This window comes from Crinia signifera, chromosome 3, assembly GCF_055691185.1.
Source record: "Crinia signifera chromosome 3, ASM5569118v1, whole genome shotgun sequence".
NCBI lineage: Eukaryota > Metazoa > Chordata > Amphibia > Anura > Myobatrachidae > Crinia > Crinia signifera.
This window is the reverse complement of record NC_139219.1, coordinates 238,665,146-238,686,130: the sequence shown is the minus strand read 5'-3', so window position 1 is coordinate 238,686,130 and position 20,985 is coordinate 238,665,146. Positions and strand designations below refer to the sequence as shown.

At 42.4% G+C, this 20,985-nt stretch overlaps 1 protein-coding gene across 5 annotated transcripts in view; it reads right to left on the bottom strand.

Moving 5' to 3' along the window:
* TBL1XR1 (TBL1X/Y related 1) overlaps positions 1–20,985 on the bottom strand; it is a 195,536-nt gene that overhangs the window by 32,726 nt on the left and 141,825 nt on the right. For all 5 annotated transcript variants that reach the window (XR_014471794.1, XM_083177724.1, XM_083177723.1 and 2 more), the window contains exons 4-6: positions 11,153–11,259; positions 9,814–9,959; positions 5,491–5,731 (exon numbers count right to left, since the gene is read on the bottom strand). Coding sequence is in view for 4 of the 5 variants with exons in the window: in XM_083177724.1 (XP_083033850.1) it covers positions 5,491–5,731; positions 9,814–9,959; positions 11,153–11,210 (445 nt within the window). In the remaining variant the exon portion in view is untranslated. The remainder of the gene's footprint in view (positions 1–5,490; positions 5,732–9,813; positions 9,960–11,152; positions 11,260–20,985) is intronic.

The window sequence follows — 20,985 nt, the reverse complement described above, 5'->3', positions numbered from 1 at the left end:
TAAAATGCTGGGATTTCAATCCCGGGATTGGAGTTTCCAATCGTGGGATTTCGGGATTAGACTGTGCATGCGCAGGTCTTTTTGAACATTACCATCCATGTGGACTACAACTGAGAACGGTAAAGTGTGCTGAGGAGACGGTACATGTTCAAATGTACAATCGGACACACACAACCTGTGAAACTTTTGCTTATGTTAACCATGTGCCAACCCCTATGATCCACAACAGATAAATCAGATTCTTTGTATTAAGATATTGCAACCACATGCTGAAAGAAATTTGCTGATCTACAAATGTGATGTCACTTCTGGGTTCAATGAATTTGAACTGTGTAATAATCAGATAACCAGGATCTACAGTCCACTTTAATTGCCTTCACAAGAATAACTTCGCTGTTGCAAATAATTTATGGCTTAAATGCAATGTATATATCCGTTGTGTATTAAAATTATAGACTAAAATGTCATGGTTTCAAATGAGGTTAGGTTTACAAACCATAAATGCCAGATTAACAGACACTGTGCTGTTCATTTTGCAAACATTTTTAATTATCTTTAGTTGCGAATTAAAGAAAATAAAAAAAAGTTGCATTTACTTTTGAAAGCTGTCTGCTCAATGCAGAAGAATCGCTTTAGAAGAAAAAAAAAGTATATATACAATTTATATATTTTCCACTAAGTGGTGCTGTTTTATCATAGAGCTTGTCTAAAGTATTAGAGCCATTAATGCAACTTGGCATATACAACGGAAATGAACAAGTGCAAATATATCTGGCTAGAGAGACCTACACATTGCTAACAATTATAGGGGGGTGGTGCTTTTTAAAATAAATCATCATATATATATATCACATGCAAAAGGACAGCATGCAAAATATTGTATGCAATCCTGCCACCTGGGACCTTCCTGGGTGGGTCGGCTGTGACTTCTTCCCTCAGGGGAGTCGCAATAGTGGAAGAGGCGGGGGGTTACTTTTAAAGTGCAGGAGGCTGAAATGCCTGTGTCACACCTCAATCACCTATATTCTCATTTAGGGGTGCCAACTGCTCTCACCGCATATACTTCTATTACTCTGATGTGCTAGCTTGTGCTATCACAGGCTTCAACAGTTTCCCAATGAAGTAACATTTGTGCTTTTATCCAATGTGAAATAATCAAGGTTTTTGTCTCCTGTACCCACTAGAGCGATAAAGTCCATATTCTGCTGGAACAAACAAAACCTGCTCTGTATCCAAAGTCTACGGACCTACACAGTAAATGTCCACATTCACCTGGCAGATTGGACCTGCTATGTTGCTGACTATAAGCACTCTCGCTCTTCATCAGCAACCACCTCAAATCGACCCTTAGCTCTTTTGGCCTTCATACCACCTCTATGCAAATATACCTCCCCCTCTGTACTCTCTTGGGCATCCAGTTGCCTCCCTACTATCTCCTCTTGGATCTGAGTGCTCTCTGGATGGAAATCAGTTTGTCCATGTTGAGCTTCAGAGTCTAAACCCCCATGGCTCCCCACATCTTACATCAATCATTGTTGACAAAACCATCATCTCCTCCATTCCTCCACTCTGCTGCTTGGGTGTCTCGACTCCTCCCGCTTTGCTTTCCTACATCTCCACTTTATTGTGCACTGAGAATTGTGGTGCGAACGGTTACCTGTGCACCATTTTAGTTTTTAAGGGGCAGATTTATTAAGCTTGGTGAAGAGATAAAGTCTATGGTTTTTTATCACTGGCCTATCAGTTGCTAATTGTGAAGTTACTGGTTTGGTTTTAGAAATAACAGGTAGGAGCTGATTGGCCGGTGATAAAAACCAGAGACTTTATCACTTCACTGAGCTTAATAAATCTGCCCCTCCATTAAAGTAATATTTTAGTTCTGTATAGTTTGAATGTGTGCCATAGCTACAATGCTGTGAGCCGCCTCTGGTGGCTCCTTAAAAATAACATATTAATGCTGCTTGGTCACCACTGCCGGCATCAAATGTGTATGCCGAGTTGGGTACAGTCAACTGCGATGTCACTAGGTATACACATGGTCAAGTGCAGGGCTGGGCAACACGGGCCCTCCAGATGTTGATGAACTACACATCCCAGGATGCCTTGCATCAGTTTCAGCATGGCCACATAGCAAAGCAAAACTAATGCAAAGCATCCTGGGATGTGTAGTTCACTAACATCTGGAGAGCCGGTGTTGCCCAGCCCTGGTCTAGTGTGTACCCAGCTTAAGTCTTCCAGTGCCTTCAGAAACTATCCAGACAATGATATGGACACTGTGCTGTTGTCCAGCTGAATTCAAAACCGGTATTTTTGTGTAGGATAACTAAAAACACACGTTTTACATACTTAATATATGATATTAAAAGCACGCCATAAACAATCAAATGGAACTTATTCAGTAAGACAAAAAATATGTTTCGAAGACACTGCATGATAAAGCAAAGTCTAGAAATTTCCCATAATAATTTGCCCATTGGGGAATTATTCCATTGAACGCAATAAAAATGATCCCGCATAACTACATGACTGAAAGCAGAAGTCCTTGTTCCAAGATAGTAGGAATAGACTGTGCTGTAGGGTCTATTTCAACTTTAGATTCCGTTGTCATGGGGTTGTGAACAGGGAACAAATTGGGTGTGGGCAAACACAGTGCGATTTGCCCTAACTTGATTTTTATTATCTAATCAAAATCGATAGCTCAAATCGCACAGTATGTACAAGCTGTAGACTACTAAGCGAGATGTGGACATTCACAATACTAATGCTAGCATACTGCGAGGAGACCGTTGCCTGTATCCAGACATCAGTGAGGATGCTGGCCCTGGAATACCAAACATAAGTATGCAGTATAGGCTATGTTTAGGCTGGAGTAGACAGGTAGGGGGGCTTTGTGGGTAAGAAAATAGGCTGCGGAGAGGGAGGGCTACTCACTAGGGGGAATATGTAAACTTGCACAACCCCTTTGAGCATTCCCACTGCCATCATTCGTATGTATCCCATCCTGATCAGTGTGACAGTAGAGTTGTACAGGAAATAATGCTCTGATTCATACAAAGTGTACACGCATATACCAGATGCTCTCTTCATTTAATAGGAAATACTTTTTTTTTTTTTTATACTGCAGAAGTATTTCAAAAGGGGCACTAATATCAAAATGTAGTGCCTTATGACTGGAACAGTACAAAAACATATAATATGTCTTATGTAGAAGATGCAAAAGGCAGCCAGTAGTAATGTTCTGTTTCCTCCTATCCATGCTTCTATAACGGTTTGGAAATACTCCATAAACATTTAGAAATAAGAAAGGTGCCATTGGATTTGGAGGCACTTTGTACTACACTTAGTGGCCTTGTTTAGGAAGATTAACATCAGAAATCCTTCAAAACTTGCAGATTGTAGCAGGGACTGCCACAAAATAAATTAATGAAGACCATTTGTGAGTTAATATATTAATACATTTATTTGTTCAAATAATCATTTAATAGGAGCTCTGAAGTAAAAAATTTAGCGTGTATTTAATTTCTCTATAGACAGATATATAGATAACAGAAAAAGATTTGACATACAATAATCAAGCCAGCAGGGGTCACCCTAGCATCTTGTTTTTCTTTGGTCTTAATGTGTTTAATGATAACACTCAGCAAACAGGAATCCATCTCCCCATCCAGCTTCCTTGCTGGGAAACACTATTCTGACAACTCAGGTAATGTTTTGAACATCAAATTACAGATGTGTCCTCGTACATCTAGCTTCAATACACCATGCAGTGTTAGATGCCTGGCAGGAGTGAGCCGGCAGTACCCCGGGTTATATCAGCACAAAAATGTTTTATTCGCAATGCCATGCAGCTAGTACACACAAGACTATGCCCATTAATTTGAGAAAGGAATAGTCTGTATAGGGAAAACAGAACTTTTATTAGAAAACCGCTGCTGTTGCATTTTAGCACTTTGTATGCAGATATCAAATTAATCAGCACAATCTCCCCATGTGTCCTAGTTGCATTGTGAATATGCATTTTTGGCAAAAAGCTGAAAACAAACAAAAACAGCCAATGTTAAAGGTTCTCATGCGACCTGGCGTGCCAAGAGGGGCTGTCTGGCATGACTGTAGCAAAGATGTACGAGGACAAATCTGTAACTAATAGCTGCAGGCTTTTCAGATTTCTAGTACTCCTTCTTGGGCTAAACTCTCTATTGCCTAAACAAAAATCTTTCAATATTACCACGTACTGCAAACAAAATATATACGGACGCCTGGCGGTGAGGATGCCGGCGTCAGAATACTACGGGTATGGGTCATTAGGTTGTCCAAACAAAGGTCGACATGCATTAAGGTAAACCACTGAAGGTTGACAGGCCTGAAGTCGACACTTAACCTCAAATGCACCCAGTTTACTGATAATGACAGAAAAGCAAAGAATACTGCATGTACTAGTTATTGCACATTTAGAGACAAGGCTTCGGTTTCATATGAGAAATACCAAATTAAACTAAAAATATAGCCAGCTGCCCACCATAAAAACTGAAAGGAAAGGAAACTGTAGCCAAAAGGCCAGGTGCCAGCTCCTGCAGTACAAAATGGAATACTACACAGTGTACCTAAAAAACCCACAAAAACATAAGTTCTACAGCCATAGAAAGCAAATAGCAAGTCATAAATAGCAAAGTTATACAGTGCGAGAAAACATAATAAACTCTGAACCATTTTACATCCTCTTCTCCAATTATGCACTTCCTGTTGTAGTGGGGTTTGTATAAACAAAGAGATAGTTTTTAAATGATGAAATAACCATTGTACTGTACACTTAAATATATATTTCGACCATGTCATATTTAAAGGCCCGTTTGTATAATCAAAATTAGAATTATGAGATAATTCTGTACTTTAAAAGCTGACCCCACCAAACCACAACTTATCATACTTATGAGAAATTGTCTAAAGCTTGTAGAGGTTACACACATAAAACTTCTGTCTATATTGGGTTGTCACAATAAAGCACAATTAGTTATAACTTTATAGACCAGTTTTTCACATTACGGGAAATAAAACAATCTAGTCTAGGGCAGTGATGGCTAACCTTGACACTCCAGCTGTTGTTGAACTACACATCCCAGCATGCCCTGCATCAGTTTTAACATGGCCATATAGTAAAACTGTAGCAGGGCATGCTAGGATTTGTAGTTCAACAAAAGCTGGAGTGTCAAGGTTAGCCATCACTGGTCTAGGACATCCAAATTTCAACTTCTCTACAAAATTATCAAGAAGAGGCTCATTCACCAACTGGTTAGTTGAAATGCTATTTATTGTAGATGGCAATTTTCCACTTTGTAAATAGTTGCTGCAACTCCCCCGGTTTATACATTGTTGCAAAATAAATTTAACTGGAAGCTTTAGCTTTTTTTTACAAAATAAATAAGTTCAGTGCAAGAACAATTTATATTTCAGGCCACAGTTGTAAGAGCCATTTCCTTCTCTGAATACACCTACTTGCAAGTGCATGTCCTCCGTTCTCCTCCCCATTCGCTGCATTTTCACCATTCTTTGTGGATGGCTGTTGGTTGTTTGTAGTTGCCGCAGCTGCTGCCGCTGCAGCTGCTGCCGCAGCCGCTGCTTGTTGTTGTGCAAGTTTGTCTCTGTAGGCCTGCTGCCTTGTTTGCACCACATCAGGCATTACCGCATCAATCAGCGAGAGAGACTCAATTGGCCTCCCATCAAAAAGTGTGCCATCCTGTGGATTTAAGCAAGAAATAAGCATTAGTCACTATAAGAAGAATGGTTATAATATATACCCAAATCAGATGAAAGAAATGCAAATCGGGATCCGGATTTTGCCTAAACATGCATTAGGTCGACATGGACAATAGGTCAACAAGAATAATGTTGAGGTCGAGGCATGAAAGGTCTACATGAATTTTCATTTTTTTACTTTCTTTTCCAGTCATTGTCCATGTGGTTGTTAAAGCGTGCCATGCACAGCAGCAGCGCAAGGCAGCTCATCCGAAGCATGACAAGTGAAGTCAGCCATGCAAACGATACATGGTACACTAATTGGGGATCCACGTGCTGTAAACTACAAATAGACACCAACAAAAGTTGGAAGACTTGTGTCAACCTTTTCCCCATGTGACCATGTCAGAGAAAGCCTCTGGTGATGGTGTTTTGCTAAAATTACATTTAGCAATAGCTTAACCGTCGCCATAGTTGATGTAGGGATCATACATACTTCATTATTTTACTTCAATGATCTGTACCTATTTATGATAGTTCTGTATAAGTTGGATAGATACATGTACCATGTGTTCACATTTGAAATCATTTTGTGATCCTGTTTAAAATTGTTCCACAAGTAACTGCATAATGCCTGGTGTGAACATGGAAACTACACATTAGTTTTTACTATATGCTACAAGAAATACAAATAAAAATCCAAAATATTGATGCGAACAAAAACATCAGCATCAAACACTGTCCAGAAGACCAAACCTCATGTTCACAACACCTGAAGCAAAGAGGATATGTAGAAAGGAAAGATATTAGTCTGTGTTCTGCTATACATGTCATACTTGACTAATTTCTCTACTCCACAGGAGAATGGTTTTAAAACTAGTATGCCTCTGCTCAGACTGGTGCAGGCATGCTTTGGTGAATGGAAAGTACATATATTACATAAACACATTTGTTTAGGTTATGAGAAAAATGCCTATAAATATTTTTATTGCAAGGCTTTATTTGGTGTTTAACTTTCATGTGTGTAATTAAAAGGATACTTAAACTAAGGTTTGACCGCTATTTGGATAACATTCTTTAGACACTGCTTTTCATGCGTTATGGAGCCTACACACGTAGCGATTTAGGGGCAATTTCTAAACAATCTGACTTATTTGTCTAGATAGCTTAGAAAATGCCCCAACATTGCTATGTGCGTAAAGGCGTAATAGTCATTGCCACTCTCCGGAGAACACTGGCGCTGACAGATCGCTCAGCACATATCTGTGTGTATGCGATCTTGCAAAGCTATCTGAGTGATCTAGCATCACCCGGCACACATCTCACTGTGTGTAGGCCATGTACACACTAGAAGTTAAAGTGAAGAATATCCTTCAGAAAGCACTTTCGGAAAGATTGGTTTTATTTATGTTCTGGTGTGTACACTTAATATCATTAAATATGAGCACTCCCACTCGTCGTTATCAATTCCCCTGCCTCACCCAGCAGGTTTGGGAGAGGGAGATCCTCGTTAACGACGGCCATGGGGCAACAGCAGCACAGCCGTCACTCGCTTTAGGGACAGCATCAGCAAGTGTGTTTGCACTTGCCGATGCCATCACCGGCACCACCAATATCATTTGCCTAATGTGTAGGCTTTACTAGGGTCATTTTGTTGCCAATGTTGCACTAAAAATTAAGGCAAACTAAAAAGCTACAACCTTTGCTAGTGGAAGGTCCTGGGTCACTAATCACTGCCCTATATCTGATCACACTGTCAAACATTATACTTGATCTAGAGATCATCTTTCACTATATTAATGGGTCTTTATAAACAGCTGTATTTTACTGGCGTACAGGAGGAACTTTTTGCAAGCTTGACAGTACCATGTTCATGAAAGACATGCTCATTTTCCACCATGACTACTGTGGGTATGGGTCATGGGGTCAACCCTACGATGGTCGACCACTAAAGGTCGTCAGGTTTTATGTCGTCACATGAAATAGTTTGACAAGGCTGGAAGGTCGACACACGCATCATGTCAACATTCAAAAGGTTGAAGAACTTTTCATGCGTCGACATGGACACTGTATCAATGTACCGCGGTCCCTCACATGTTTCCCTGTGATTGGCACACTATTATAATTCTCCCTCCAAGCCCTGGTGGATGGTAGGGTACGAAAGAAGCCTGTCGACTTACCCATTGTCGACCTAATGCTGTGTTAAACCTTTCGACCCTGTCTACCTTAGCCATGTCGACCTATTTCATGTGTATACCTTTAGTGGTCAACCATCATAGTGTTGACCTAGCGATCTTACCCCAAATACTACAACTGCCCCTTACCCATCGCTAAACCTACCAAATCATTTTCTGTCCTAGCATGTGTACATGTGGTAGGGAAGAGATTGTTAGTTCCACTGGGGCAGGGATGGATGTGAATAGCAAAATAGTCTCTGTACAGCGCGACAGAATATGTGCGAAAAAGAGATATATATATATATATATATTTTTTTTTTTTTTAAATAGAACATATTATAGAGCTATATATTAGCAAATAATAAATTCTTCAAAGACAAATCCAGAGCCCTCTTCTGCAGCTGACCAGCATCTCGTCTTAACATCTCACTCCTGTCTGTAAAACCTCATCTGTATGTTGCCCTTGTGTATTTCAATGCCCACGCACCTTAAAAATGTATCTATTCACCAAAGCCTATTAGTCTCACAAAAGTCTCATATGAGTATATTCAAACTCTGTCCATATACTTAGTACACAATCAAAACGCTTGCCTCTTATTTTCTCAAAGAGGAAGCATTCCTCCTTAGTTTATAATCTTAATTGATGTGTTAAAAGAAAGTATTGTGGACTAAGTACATGGGCAGAGTTTGAAATGTAAGTGAATATTCGATAACTTGTGAATTCATGTATTACATGTTTCATAATGTATATATTATGCGTAATAATTGAGTTACTTTTATTGCATTATGTTAGTTGTCCAATTACATTTTGCGTATTGGTATACTGTGTTTGTACTAAGCTGTATTTATCCACTAGGGTGTAATCAATTAAGTTCTGAATTTTTCGTCAGTCCAAAAAAGAACTGACTTTTCAATTCAACATATTCAATTTAAGTATCAATTTTTAGGGGGGGGGGGGGGGGGGGGGGGGGGAGCTTGCTCGACCGCCGTGACCCAGTCCCGTTCTCGGTCAGCTCGAACGAGAACACGCAGGCGGGATTCAATGTCCCGTCTGCCGGGGAGCGAAAAGGGGTTGTGGCCGCGAGTTGCGGCCGGGAAGAGGCGAGCTGCAGCCGGCAGCTCATCACTTCCCGGCAGAACGTGCCCGACAGCTAGTGATGTCGGGCTCGTTCTGCCGAGATACCCTGCTCAATGCTGTCGGGGAAGACAGCATTGAATAGGGCCCGGCGGGCATCTCCCCGATGGGAGGTGCTCGCCAGAGATTGAATATCCCCCTTAGTGTCCAAAAATCCAGGATGGTTGAAAAAACCATTTGGATCTGCAAATTAATGAACCCTTTTTACACCAGCCTAAATAACCCAGGTCTTTGCAGGGGAGCGTGCAATAACCCAGGTTTGCAGGTGGTGCAAACGCACCCATTTGAAATGTCCCAAGTCATGAGACTCAGCAATCCTATCCAGGTAGCGAGCAAGGTTGAACTCTGGTTCAACCCAGCTCACTGTGCAGTGCAAACAGGTCAAAAAACCCAGGTGCGAACCGGCTTGTCGGTATAAAAGGGGTATTAGTCAAAACATAACTAAATACATTCTGAAAACAGATGGAATTGAATAGGAAAGTAGGGGTTTTTTTTGCAGCTAGCCGGAAAAAAAAAGACCGAAATAACCTATTTTAAAGCATGATTTAATTTTTTTGCTGCTTTAAAATAAATGAAGTGCATCATTATCTTACATATTATGGCACTTCGTACATATATTAACATTTTAAAAGCATTTGTTACTGAATCAGAATTGAAATCAATATGGCTACTTTCAGATGGGCTATTACATTTGGAACGCTACATCACCATTTACACACAGTGGTAACAAACACCTTCTTGCATAGCTTAAAAAGAAACAAATTATTATACCTCATTAATGCTAACTTCTGCTTCCACGTACTGCAATCCTTTCTGAATAATAGATATTAAAGCTGCAGGTGGCACCAGGGCACCATTGATATTGGATTGGCTGATATGGCTCTCTATACCAAAAGTAAACGCTGAATGGGAAAACCCTAAAGAAAGACAAATGAAAATAAATTATTAAAACAGCAGCATACCAAAGGCAAAAATCACATAAATCAGACCTTCAACTACTGCAGATAAGCAATGGAAAACTCAAGTTCAATAAAATATTTGGCAATAGTTTCTTCTGTGCTGTTATTACTAGATCATACAAGATCTACCATTACAATTCGTTACAAATGCTACTTTTGTTAATTGATCAACTTTAACTATGCAATATCAATTTCCAGACAAAAGAGGGAATTTAAAGTGTTCGCTATGTTTCAGTTAGGAAAGACATCTCATGCCAGTCACCACCGAAGTTGGCGCCAATGTTTATTGGTGATGTGAACATCTGGGCACCACTATGATGCCTGGTGACAAATTGTACAACTGGATTACACCCAATGACTTGTAAAGGGAGATTGAATGGATTTGCTTGTGACCATTTGGGGCTCCACAAGACAATTGTTGTTCCATTAGATGGAGGAGATATTTCTGCTAGCAGCTCCCTGAGGTGGCAAACTAATATGTGAGCAGCACTAAACATTGCATTCTCAAACTAAAGAGAAGTTATACAATTTATGATTTATAAATTAAAAAGAGACCTTAAGCCTCACACACTTTTTTTTTTTTTTTTTTAAGATTATGCTCAGAAGGCCCTTGACAATGATGTTAATGATGTGGTTAAGCATGTTCGTATAATATATAGACAGTACAGAACTTACTGCATTTGGATTGTATATTCAGTCAACTTCTGACCTCACTAATTCTATGATTTTCAAAATAATCCTAAATCACACAAATTGAGAACAGAGATCTCCACTGACCCGGTTATAAACTTTAAAATTTGATATAACAGAGCTTCAACCAAATATGGGGTAAAATGCATCAAACCTTCTAAAGAGTGACGGGAAGAAAAGACAACAGCAACCAATCTGCTTCTAGCCAGTATTTATAAAATGCAGTCCATCAAATGATTGGAAGCAGCAGATTGGCTATGAGCATTTCAAGCTGGAATATGTTATTCCATAGCAGATGGAGTGCCACAGGTTGCCTACCTGTTTTAGGTCAGATAATATACATCTTTCTCATGGTCAGTAGCATCAGAATGCATGCGTGTAAGATTACTGTAATCCCTATTCACTCAGAGTGGAATAATAATTAAAGCCTTTAAATATATTTTATGCCATTAATGACTCACCCGATTCTTGTAAGTATCTGTACACCAAGAAGTTAACCTCATCACTGCTTATACTCATCTTTATGCCCACTTAAACCATGAGTTCACAGCAAAACTGCAGTTATTACCTAAAAAGAAGAACAAAACATATGAATGTACAAGGTTATAATACAAAATACACTTTCAGGGTGTTTCATTGTTAGGGGGATAATCAATCACCGGCGAGCATCTCCAATCAGGGAGATGCCCGCCGGGCCATATTCAATGCTGTTTTACCCGACAGCATTGAGCAGGGTATCTCGGCAGAACGAGCCTGTCATCACAAGCTGTCGGGCTCGTTCTGCCGAGAACGGCTGGGAGTTGCCGGTTGCAGCTCACCTCTTCCCGGCCGCAACTCGCGGCCACGCCCCCTTCTCGCACCCCGGCAGACGGGAGAACGAATCCCGCCTGCATGTTCTCGGTCGAGCTGACCGAGAATGGGACTGAGTCAGGGCGGTCGAGCAAGCTCAACTGCCGTGACCCTCACATTGAATACCCCCTTAGCCTGTAGTTAGAGTGGTTCCAAAGCAGGATTAGACCTAAATTACATTTCTTAACTGCATAATAACAATTATAAAGTATTAGAATAAACATATTTTGAATAAAGTTAGAAATATTATCATGACTAGAGACCGGATTATATGCATTTGCATATTTGCCCGATTTTCAGCAGAAATTGCATATCTGACCTAAATGTCCTGATGGTGCGTATTTGGCATAGCGCCTGACTTTTTTTTTCTTTATGTGAGGAAACGCCGCTGATAGGCTGACAGAATCGCCCATCAGAGGAATGGATTGAGTGGCCTGTCAGCGCGGCGGGGGGTGGGATGTGGGTGGAAGAGCTGATACGCCGCAGTGTGTACTGTAGGCTCTTCCAGCTACATCCTACACCCGCCACGCTGACAGGCTGTCCACCTCTGCTGACACGCAGGGAATCACTGCGCGCCACACGGGTGCTGGAGGCCCCGAACAGTGGTGCTTCTGGACAGAACACTGACCTCAACCAACGGATGGCAACGGTGAGTGTAACTTACAGCACAGTTTCTGCTGGGGCATTACAGTATGTGTTCTACTGCTGGGGGCATTATCTGTGCGTTCTACTGCTGGGGGCATTATCTGTGCGTTCTACTGCTGGGGGCATTATCTGTGCGTTCTACTGCTGGGGGCATTATCTGTGCGTTCTACTGCTGGGGGCATTATCTGTGCGTTCTACTGCTGGGGGCATTATCTGTGCGTTCTACTGCTGGGGGCATTATCTGTGCGTTCTACTGCTGGGGGCATTATCTGTGCGTTCTACTGCTGGGGGCATTATCTGTGCGTTCTACTGCTGGGGGCATTATCTGTGCGTTCTACTGCTGGGGGCATTATCTGTGCGTTCTACTGCTGGGGGCATTATCTGTGCGTTCTACTGCTGGGGGCATTATCTGTGCGTTCTACTGCTGGGGGCATTATCTGTGCGTTCTACTGCTGGGGGCATTATCTGTGCGTTCTACTGCTGGGGGCATTATCTGTGCGTTCTACTGCTGGGGGCATTATCTGTGCGTTCTACTGCTGGGGGCATTATCTGTGCGTTCTACTGCTGGGGGCATTATCTGTGCGTTCTACTGCTGGGGGCATTATCTGTGCGTTCTACTGCTGGGGGCATTATCTGTGCGTTCTACTGCTGGGGGCATTATCTGTGCGTTCTACTGCTGGGGGCATTATCTGTGCGTTCTACTGCTGGGGGCATTATCTGTGCGTTCTACTGCTGGGGGCATTATCTGTGCGTTCTACTGCTGGGGGCATTATCTGTGCGTTCTACTGCTGGGGGCATTATCTGTGCGTTCTACTGCTGGGGGCATTATCTGTGCGTTCTACTGCTGGGGGCATTATCTGTGCGTTCTACTGCTGGGGGCATTATCTGTGCGTTCTACTGCTGGGGGCATTATCTGTGCGTTCTACTGCTGGGGGCATTATCTGTGCGTTCTACTGCTGGGGGCATTATCTGTGCGTTCTACTGCTGGGGGCATTATCTGTGCGTTCTACTGCTGGGGGCATTATCTGTGCGTTCTACTGCTGGGGGCATTATCTGTGCGTTCTACTGCTGGGGGCATTATCTGTGCGTTCTACTGCTGGGGGCATTATCTGTGCGTTCTACTGCTGGGGGCATTATCTGTGCGTTCTACTGCTGGGGGCATTATCTGTGCGTTCTACTGCTGGGGGCATTATCTGTGCGTTCTACTGCTGGGGGCATTATCTGTGCGTTCTACTGCTGGGGGCATTATCTGTGCGTTCTACTGCTGGGGGCATTATCTGTGCGTTCTACTGCTGGGGGCATTATCTGTGCGTTCTACTGCTGGGGGCATTATCTGTGCGTTCTACTGCTGGGGGCATTATCTGTGCGTTCTACTGCTGGGGGCATTATCTGTGCGTTCTACTGCTGGGGGCATTGTGGGTGTTATACTGCTGGGGGCATTGTGGGTGTTATACTGCTGGGGGCATTGTGGGTGTTATACTGCTGGGGGCATTGTGGGTGTTATACTGCTGGGGGCATTGTGGGTGTTATACTGCTGGGGGCATTGTGGGTGTTATACTGCTGGGGGCATTGTGGGTGTTATACTGCTGGGGGCATTGTGGGTGTTATACTGCTGGGGGCATTGTGGGTGTTATACTGCTGGGGGCATTGTGGGTGTTATACTGCTGGGGGCATTGTGGGTGTTATACTGCTGGGGGCATTGTGGGTGTTATACTGCTGGGGGCATTGTGGGTGTTATACTGCTGGGGGCATTATGGGTGTTATACTGCTGGGGGCATTATGGGTGTTATACTGCTGGGGGCATTATGGGTGTTATACTGCTGGGGGCATTATGGGTGTTATACTGCTGGGGGCATTATGGGTGTTATACTGCTGGGGGCATTATGGGTGTTATACTGCTGGGGGCATTATGGGTGTTATACTGCTGGGGGCATTATGGGTGTTATACTGCTGGGGGCATTATGGGTGTTATACTGCTGGGGCATTATGGGTGTTATACTGCTGGGGCATTATGGGTGTTATACTGCTGGGGCATTATGTGGGGTATACTGCTGGGGGGCATTATGTGGGGTATACTGCTGGGGGGCATTATGTGGGGTATACTGCTGGGGGCATTATGTGGGGTATACTGCTGGGGGCATTATGTGGGGTATACTGCTGGGGGCATTATGTGGGGTATACTGCTGGGGGCATTATGTGGGGTATACTGCTGGGGGCATTATGTGGGGTATACTGCTGGGGGCATTATGTGGGGTATACTGCTGGGGGCATTATGTGGGGTATACTGCTGGGGGCATTATGTGGGGTATACTGCTGGGGGCATTATGTGGGGTATACTGCTGGGGGCATTATGTGGGGTATACTGCTGGGGGCATTATGTGGGGTATACTGCTGGGGGCATTATGTGGGGTATACTGCTGGGGGCATTATGTGGGGTATACTGCTGGGGGCATTATGTGGGGTATACTGCTGGGGGCATTATGTGGGGTATACTGCTGGGGGCATTATGTGGGGTATACTGCTGGGGGCATTATGTGGGGTATACTGCTGGGGGCATTATGTGGGGTATACTGCTGGGGGCATTATGTGGGGTATACTGCTGGGGGCATTATGTGGGGTATACTGCTGGGGGCATTATGTGGGGTATACTGCTGGGGGCATTATGTGGGGTATACTGCTGGGGGCATTATGTGGGGTATACTGCTGGGGGCATTATGTGGGGTATACTGCTGGGGGCATTATGTGGGGTATACTGCTGGGGGCATTATGTGGGGTATACTGCTGGGGGCATTATGTGGGGTATACTGCTGGGGGCATTATGTGGGGTATACTGCTGGGGGCATTATGTGGGGTATACTGCTGGGGGCATTATGTGGGGTATACTGCTGGGGGCATTATGTGGGGTATACTGCTGGGGGCATTATGTGGGGTATACTGCTGGGGGCATTATGTGGGGTATACTGCTGGGGGCATTATGTGGGGTATACTGCTGGGGGCATTATGTGGGGTATACTGCTGGGGGCATTATGTGGGGTATACTGCTGGGGGCATTATGTGGGGTATACTGCTGGGGGCATTATGTGGGGTATACTGCTGGGGGCATTATGTGGGGTATACTGCTGGGGGCATTATGTGGGGTATACTGCTGGGGGCATTATGTGGGGTATACTGCTGGGGGCATTATGTGGGGTATACTGCTGGGGGCATTATGTGGGGTATACTGCTGGGGGCATTATGTGGGGTATACTGCTGGGGGCATTATGTGGGGTATACTGCTGGGGGCATTATGCGGGGTATACTGCTGGGGGCATTATGCGGGGTATACTGCTGGGGGCATTATGCGGGGTATACTGCTGGGGGCATTATGCGGGGTATACTGCTGGGGGTCATTTACTACTTACTAATTGTATGCTGATTTAAATAAAAAACAATAAAATTTCACTTTATTTTATATTTTTTATTTAGCATATTTTGACGCTTTTCATGCATATTTTAAGTATTTTTCATGCATATTTCGAGCTTTTTATGTTGCATATAATCCTGTCTCTAATCATGACATAACAAAAGTTTAATAAGGAGATACTATGGCATGTATTCATTGCAGCCGGTGAGGGTGGCTTGTTTTCGGCGAGCAACCCTCGCCATTTGTCCCTCACACGCGGTTTCCCCCTTGTTTAGAAATAGCAAGGTGTAAACGGCGAGTGCAGAGGGTCAGTTGAATGAGGGCGGGCTATGACGGCGAGCAATAGGCACTGCTCACTGTCATAGCTTGCCTGATCGCCATATACCTTTATGGGTTATGCAAACCGTATTGCTATTTTGCAAAATCGCAGTGCTCTGCAATCAAATAGGGAGGACTGTGATAACAAGTTAACGGATAGGGGCACAAAAATATGGGTTGCCTTGCCAAGCTGCAGTGTACTGGTAAAGGGTAGTCACACCCTTCTGGCAAAAAAAAAAAAAAACACAAGAAAGAAAAGCGTACCCTGCGCTAGAGTCTTAAACAATTTGAACAGAACTGCATTTGGAACGCACTTCATTTCTGGGTTGGGGCATATTTATGGCTCAGTGAGCCGCATATCGTTTCCGGATGAGTTCCATGTCCCGGCGTGCATAGATGTTAGTGCGGCACAATCTACCATGTATGCCGCACCAGGAAGTGGCTAGATTGCCATCTTACTATGAGAGACGCCTATGACTTCCGCAATGGGTACTATAATAATTCATAATGCCGGCTTATTTGGATTTTATAACAGGTTTCGGCCTAATATATAGAGATTTGAGGGACTGAATAAATAAAGGTCCCCTGTTACTCAGTTTCTCAGTATTTTACCATTCATTGCCGGAAATCAGGAACGGACATTTTGTTTACTGGAAACAAAACAGAAGTTTATGTGGAGTGTTTTATTTATTGCCCTCTTCTGTATCTGGCGTGAAAAAAAAACATCTTAAAAACCTAATCAGAGTTCTATAGACACATATAAGTACCAAAGGACAAATAGTTTATAACAAAAATATATATATAGTTAAAGTCAAATATGGTTCAAATATTCGTATGTAAAAAAAATGAATAGATACAATGAAGTGATACAAAGATAAAGTAATTAGAGGAAAGAGTCAAAGTCCTATTTTAACAGAAATATGGATAAACCCATAAGGGGGGGGGGGGGGGTTTAGTTTATGATGGCATTTAGTTCTACTGCTTCATTTAACCCCTCAGAGTAAATGGTTCCCAATTTGTACATCCAGTACATCTGTTTTTAGAGACATACATGGCTTGGGTATCCCATTTTTTAACCGGTTTATTCTTTGTTGGTCCTGATGTCAGTAATACTTCTCTAGAATAGAATAGAATCAACTTTATTGGCCATGTGTGCTTGCGCACACTAGGAATTTTTTGTGGATTACAGTGCAGCATCAAGCAGGGATGAAAGGGGGGAGGGAGACATTACATATATTACATAAAGACATTACAAGCATTTAATTTCTAGCTACGACTATGGTGGTCAGGTCGTCAAGTAGGGACACATTCGAAAGCGAAAGCATTCACTTTGGTTTATTCTTTGTTGGTCCTAATGTCAGTAATACTTCTCTATTTAGGGTGACCACCTTCTCATAGGCTTTGGTTACCAAATGTTCAGGATAGCATCTTTGCTTGAAAGAGAGGATCATCTCCGATGCCTGTTTCTCAAATGTAGGCAAATCGGAGCAGTTTATAAAACACAGGAGCTGTCCCTTTGGGATTCCCTTTTTCCACGGTAGATGGTGGGCACTTTTGTAATAGAGATACACGTTTGATCCCACCTCCTTGGTAAAGTTTGAAGTATTTATTGTATCGCCTACTGCTTCAAGGTTCAAATCCAGAAAAGTAGTCCGCCTATCATGTAAAGTGTGGGTGAAATGTAAATTAAAGGTGTTAGTGTTAAGGTGATCAAAAAAGCATTGTGCCAAGGTGTGATCCCATCCCAAATAATAAAATCATCAATGTAACAGCCATAGAGGACCAGATTCTCGCCAAAGTCACTCTCCCAAATGAGTTGTTCAACTTCGCCCATATATAGATTGGCGTAACTTGGCGCGAACCTGGTCCCCATGGCCGTACCCATCACCTGTAAATAATAAGTGTTTTCGAATAGAAAATAATTGTGACTTAAAATATACACGATAGAATCAGTGATACATTTTTCGTGTCTCTCCCTCATGTCACAGTCATGTAGTAAACGTTTTGAGATGGTGTAAATACCTTTCTCGTGGGGAATATTTGAGTAAAGGCTACTGACAAAGTGTTCGGAATGAGTGTTTTTCCAATTGATGTCTTTTATTAACTGTAAAAAGTGAAAGGTAGCTTTGACGTGTGACCTGAGGGTAGAGACCCTCAGAGGGTAAAAATATACTTTCTAATGAGTTTATAAACTGTAACACAAAATACATGATCTGCTAATCTGTCCATGTAATTTAAAATATGCTGGCCGAACAACTAGACAAATTAAAATTCACTTTCTGGAACACCGCCGGAACATTTAAAAAAAATAACTGGTTAACCAGAGAATAGCAAAGGTAGTGCCAATATTCAAAAAAGGAGGATCCCGCTAATTACAGACCCGTTTGTTTAACATCAATTGTGGGTAAACTTTTTGAAGTATTTTTAAGGTATAGTATCCAGGAATATTTAGACTATCACCTTCTTCAGTACAGCATGGGTTCGTGAAAAAATCATTCATGCCAAACTAACCTACTAGGGTTCTATGAGGAGGTTAGCAAAAACCTTGATAATGGAAATGCTGTAGATGTGATTTTCCTAGATTTTGCTAAGGCCTTTGATACTGTCCCACACAAGAGGTTGATAAATAAAATGGAGGACCTAGGATTGGGTGAAAATATCTGCAGGTGGGTAGGGAATTGGCTGTGCAATAGAGAACAAAGAGTGGTTGTGAACTGTGCTGTATCAGATACAATACCAGTACTAAGTGGAGTGCCTCAGGGTTCGGTTTTAGGGCCCATTTTAGTTAACATTTTTATTAACGATATTGGGATGGGGTTACTCAGCAATGTATCCATCTTTGCCGACGATACAAAACTAAGCAAAGTTATTAAAATCATCAGAAGATGTCACCACGCTTCAAAAGGATCTTGCAAATATAAAGGAGTGGGCTAAAAAGTGGAAGATGAGGTTCAACATGGATAAATGTAAGGTTATGCACCTAGGGAGACACAACCAGTGTGCTAGTTATAACCTTAGCGGAGAGGAATTGGGTAATTCAATACTCAAAAAGGATCTAGGAGTCCAAATAGACAGCAAACTGGGGTGTATTGCCCAATGTAATGTAGCAACAAAAAAGACCAACAAAATTTTAGCATGCATTAAAAAGGGGCATGGAAACTAGGGAAACAAGAGTAATTATGCCACTGTAGAAAAGCACTGGTAAGACCTCATCTCGAATACGGTGTACAATTCTGGGCCCCACACTATAAAAAGGACATCATAGAATTAGAAAAAATCCAGCAACAAAGCTTATTATTAGGGGAATGGAGAATGTAAGCTACAAGGAGAGATTAAGCAATTTGGGACTATTTACATTATAAAAGACGTTTAAGGGGGGGGGACATGCTCAACATGTACAAATATATCAGAGGCCAATATAAGGAACTGTCAAACACCCTTTTTTCTACTAGAAAGGAATCTAGGACGCGAGAGTATAGATTAGAAGAAAAAAAGATTTTGTTCAGCTAGAAGAAAAAATGTCTTTACGGTCAGAGCAGTCAAACTTTGGAACTCTCTTCCTGGAGAGGTGGTGTTGGCAGACACAATAAATAAGTTCAAAATATGGTTGGACAAACACCTATTGGATAAAAAAGACCATGGGTACAAATAAGAAATAAAATCTGTCTTTAAAATATCTTGAGGCTCATGCCAGTAACCCTGAAGGTTTAGTCCTAATGGGACAAGAGCATATACCCAGAACACTCAGAGGAGGGGACAGGTTCGGCAGGTTGCGCAGACAGGAGGTGTACTGGATGTACAGATTGGGAACCATTTACCCTGAGAGATTAAATGAAGCAGTAGAACTAAATGCCATCATAAACTAAGACCTGTACATCCAGTACATCAGGAGTATAACCCCACCCTTATGGGATTTATCCATGTTTCTGTTAAAATATGACTTTGAATCTCTTTCCTCTAATCTCTATATATTAGGCCGAAATCTGTTAGAAAATCCAAATAAGCCGGTATTATGTATTATAATACCAAATGCGAATGGAACGCAGACCCGGAAGTCATATGCGGCTCTCATAGTAAGATGGCAATCTAGCCACTTCCGTGTGAGGCATACATGGGAGATGGACAAGGGTTGTGAATTAGGAAGGGTACCAAGGGGTATCCACCAATTCACTTACCTGGCGCTCCAATAAAAATAATAAATGTAACAATGGTGCTGTAATTAATACACCTATTATACAAAAAACCAGCTGCTGCACGTGTTAAATGAGCTAGCTAGGCTCATAGATAGACAAAACTTAAGGGGGGGAAATTTCAACACAATTGCGCTGCTGGATGTAGATAAATAAAAACTCCAAGTCAAATATGGGTATGACCAGAAATGAATGAGACTGGACACGCTTGTAGAAATTATTATTTTATAAATGTAAAAAATTATTCAACCACATATACACATACAATAACACTAAAATATATATAAAAATATATTAAAAATAAATCTTGAATAGTGGGGTGTCTCCAAGGCAGGATATATTCCCAATAATGGGTTTTAGCTCAGTTCCAGAAAAATGGATAATGCGCAATAATATACAGTCATGAATTAGGGGTGCCAAATTAGCATGTAGACGGACATGCACTAGGTGGTAAGGCAGTTCTTATTTGTGAAATAGGATAATTTCTCACCCGGATGGTTGTAGGTCGTGGGGAGCCAAATAGATGTTTGTTTAGCTCAACCCAGATATCCCTCCAGGAGGCAGAGACAAGCTGCCGGGAAACGCTGTATGTAAAGCGGCTGTGATAGTTGTGCTCAATAGCGCTCCGTGATGTTAGTAGCCTGCGGTCCTTTATAAGGTGATCCGGGGGACTTGACACGGTCACAGCTTAAATAGCAGATGCTCGTCGGAGCTTGTTGGAAGTGGCAGCTAGGTTGGCAAACTGCCGGTGGCCGCGTGAGACGCCGACTTGGAATAAGCGGCAAACACTTGGAGTCAGATGTGCGGCTGGAAGCTGAGTCAAAGGAGGAGCCTTGGAGACACGTCTTTAGTGCGTCAACGCGTTTCGTACCCTCACAAGACGGGAACT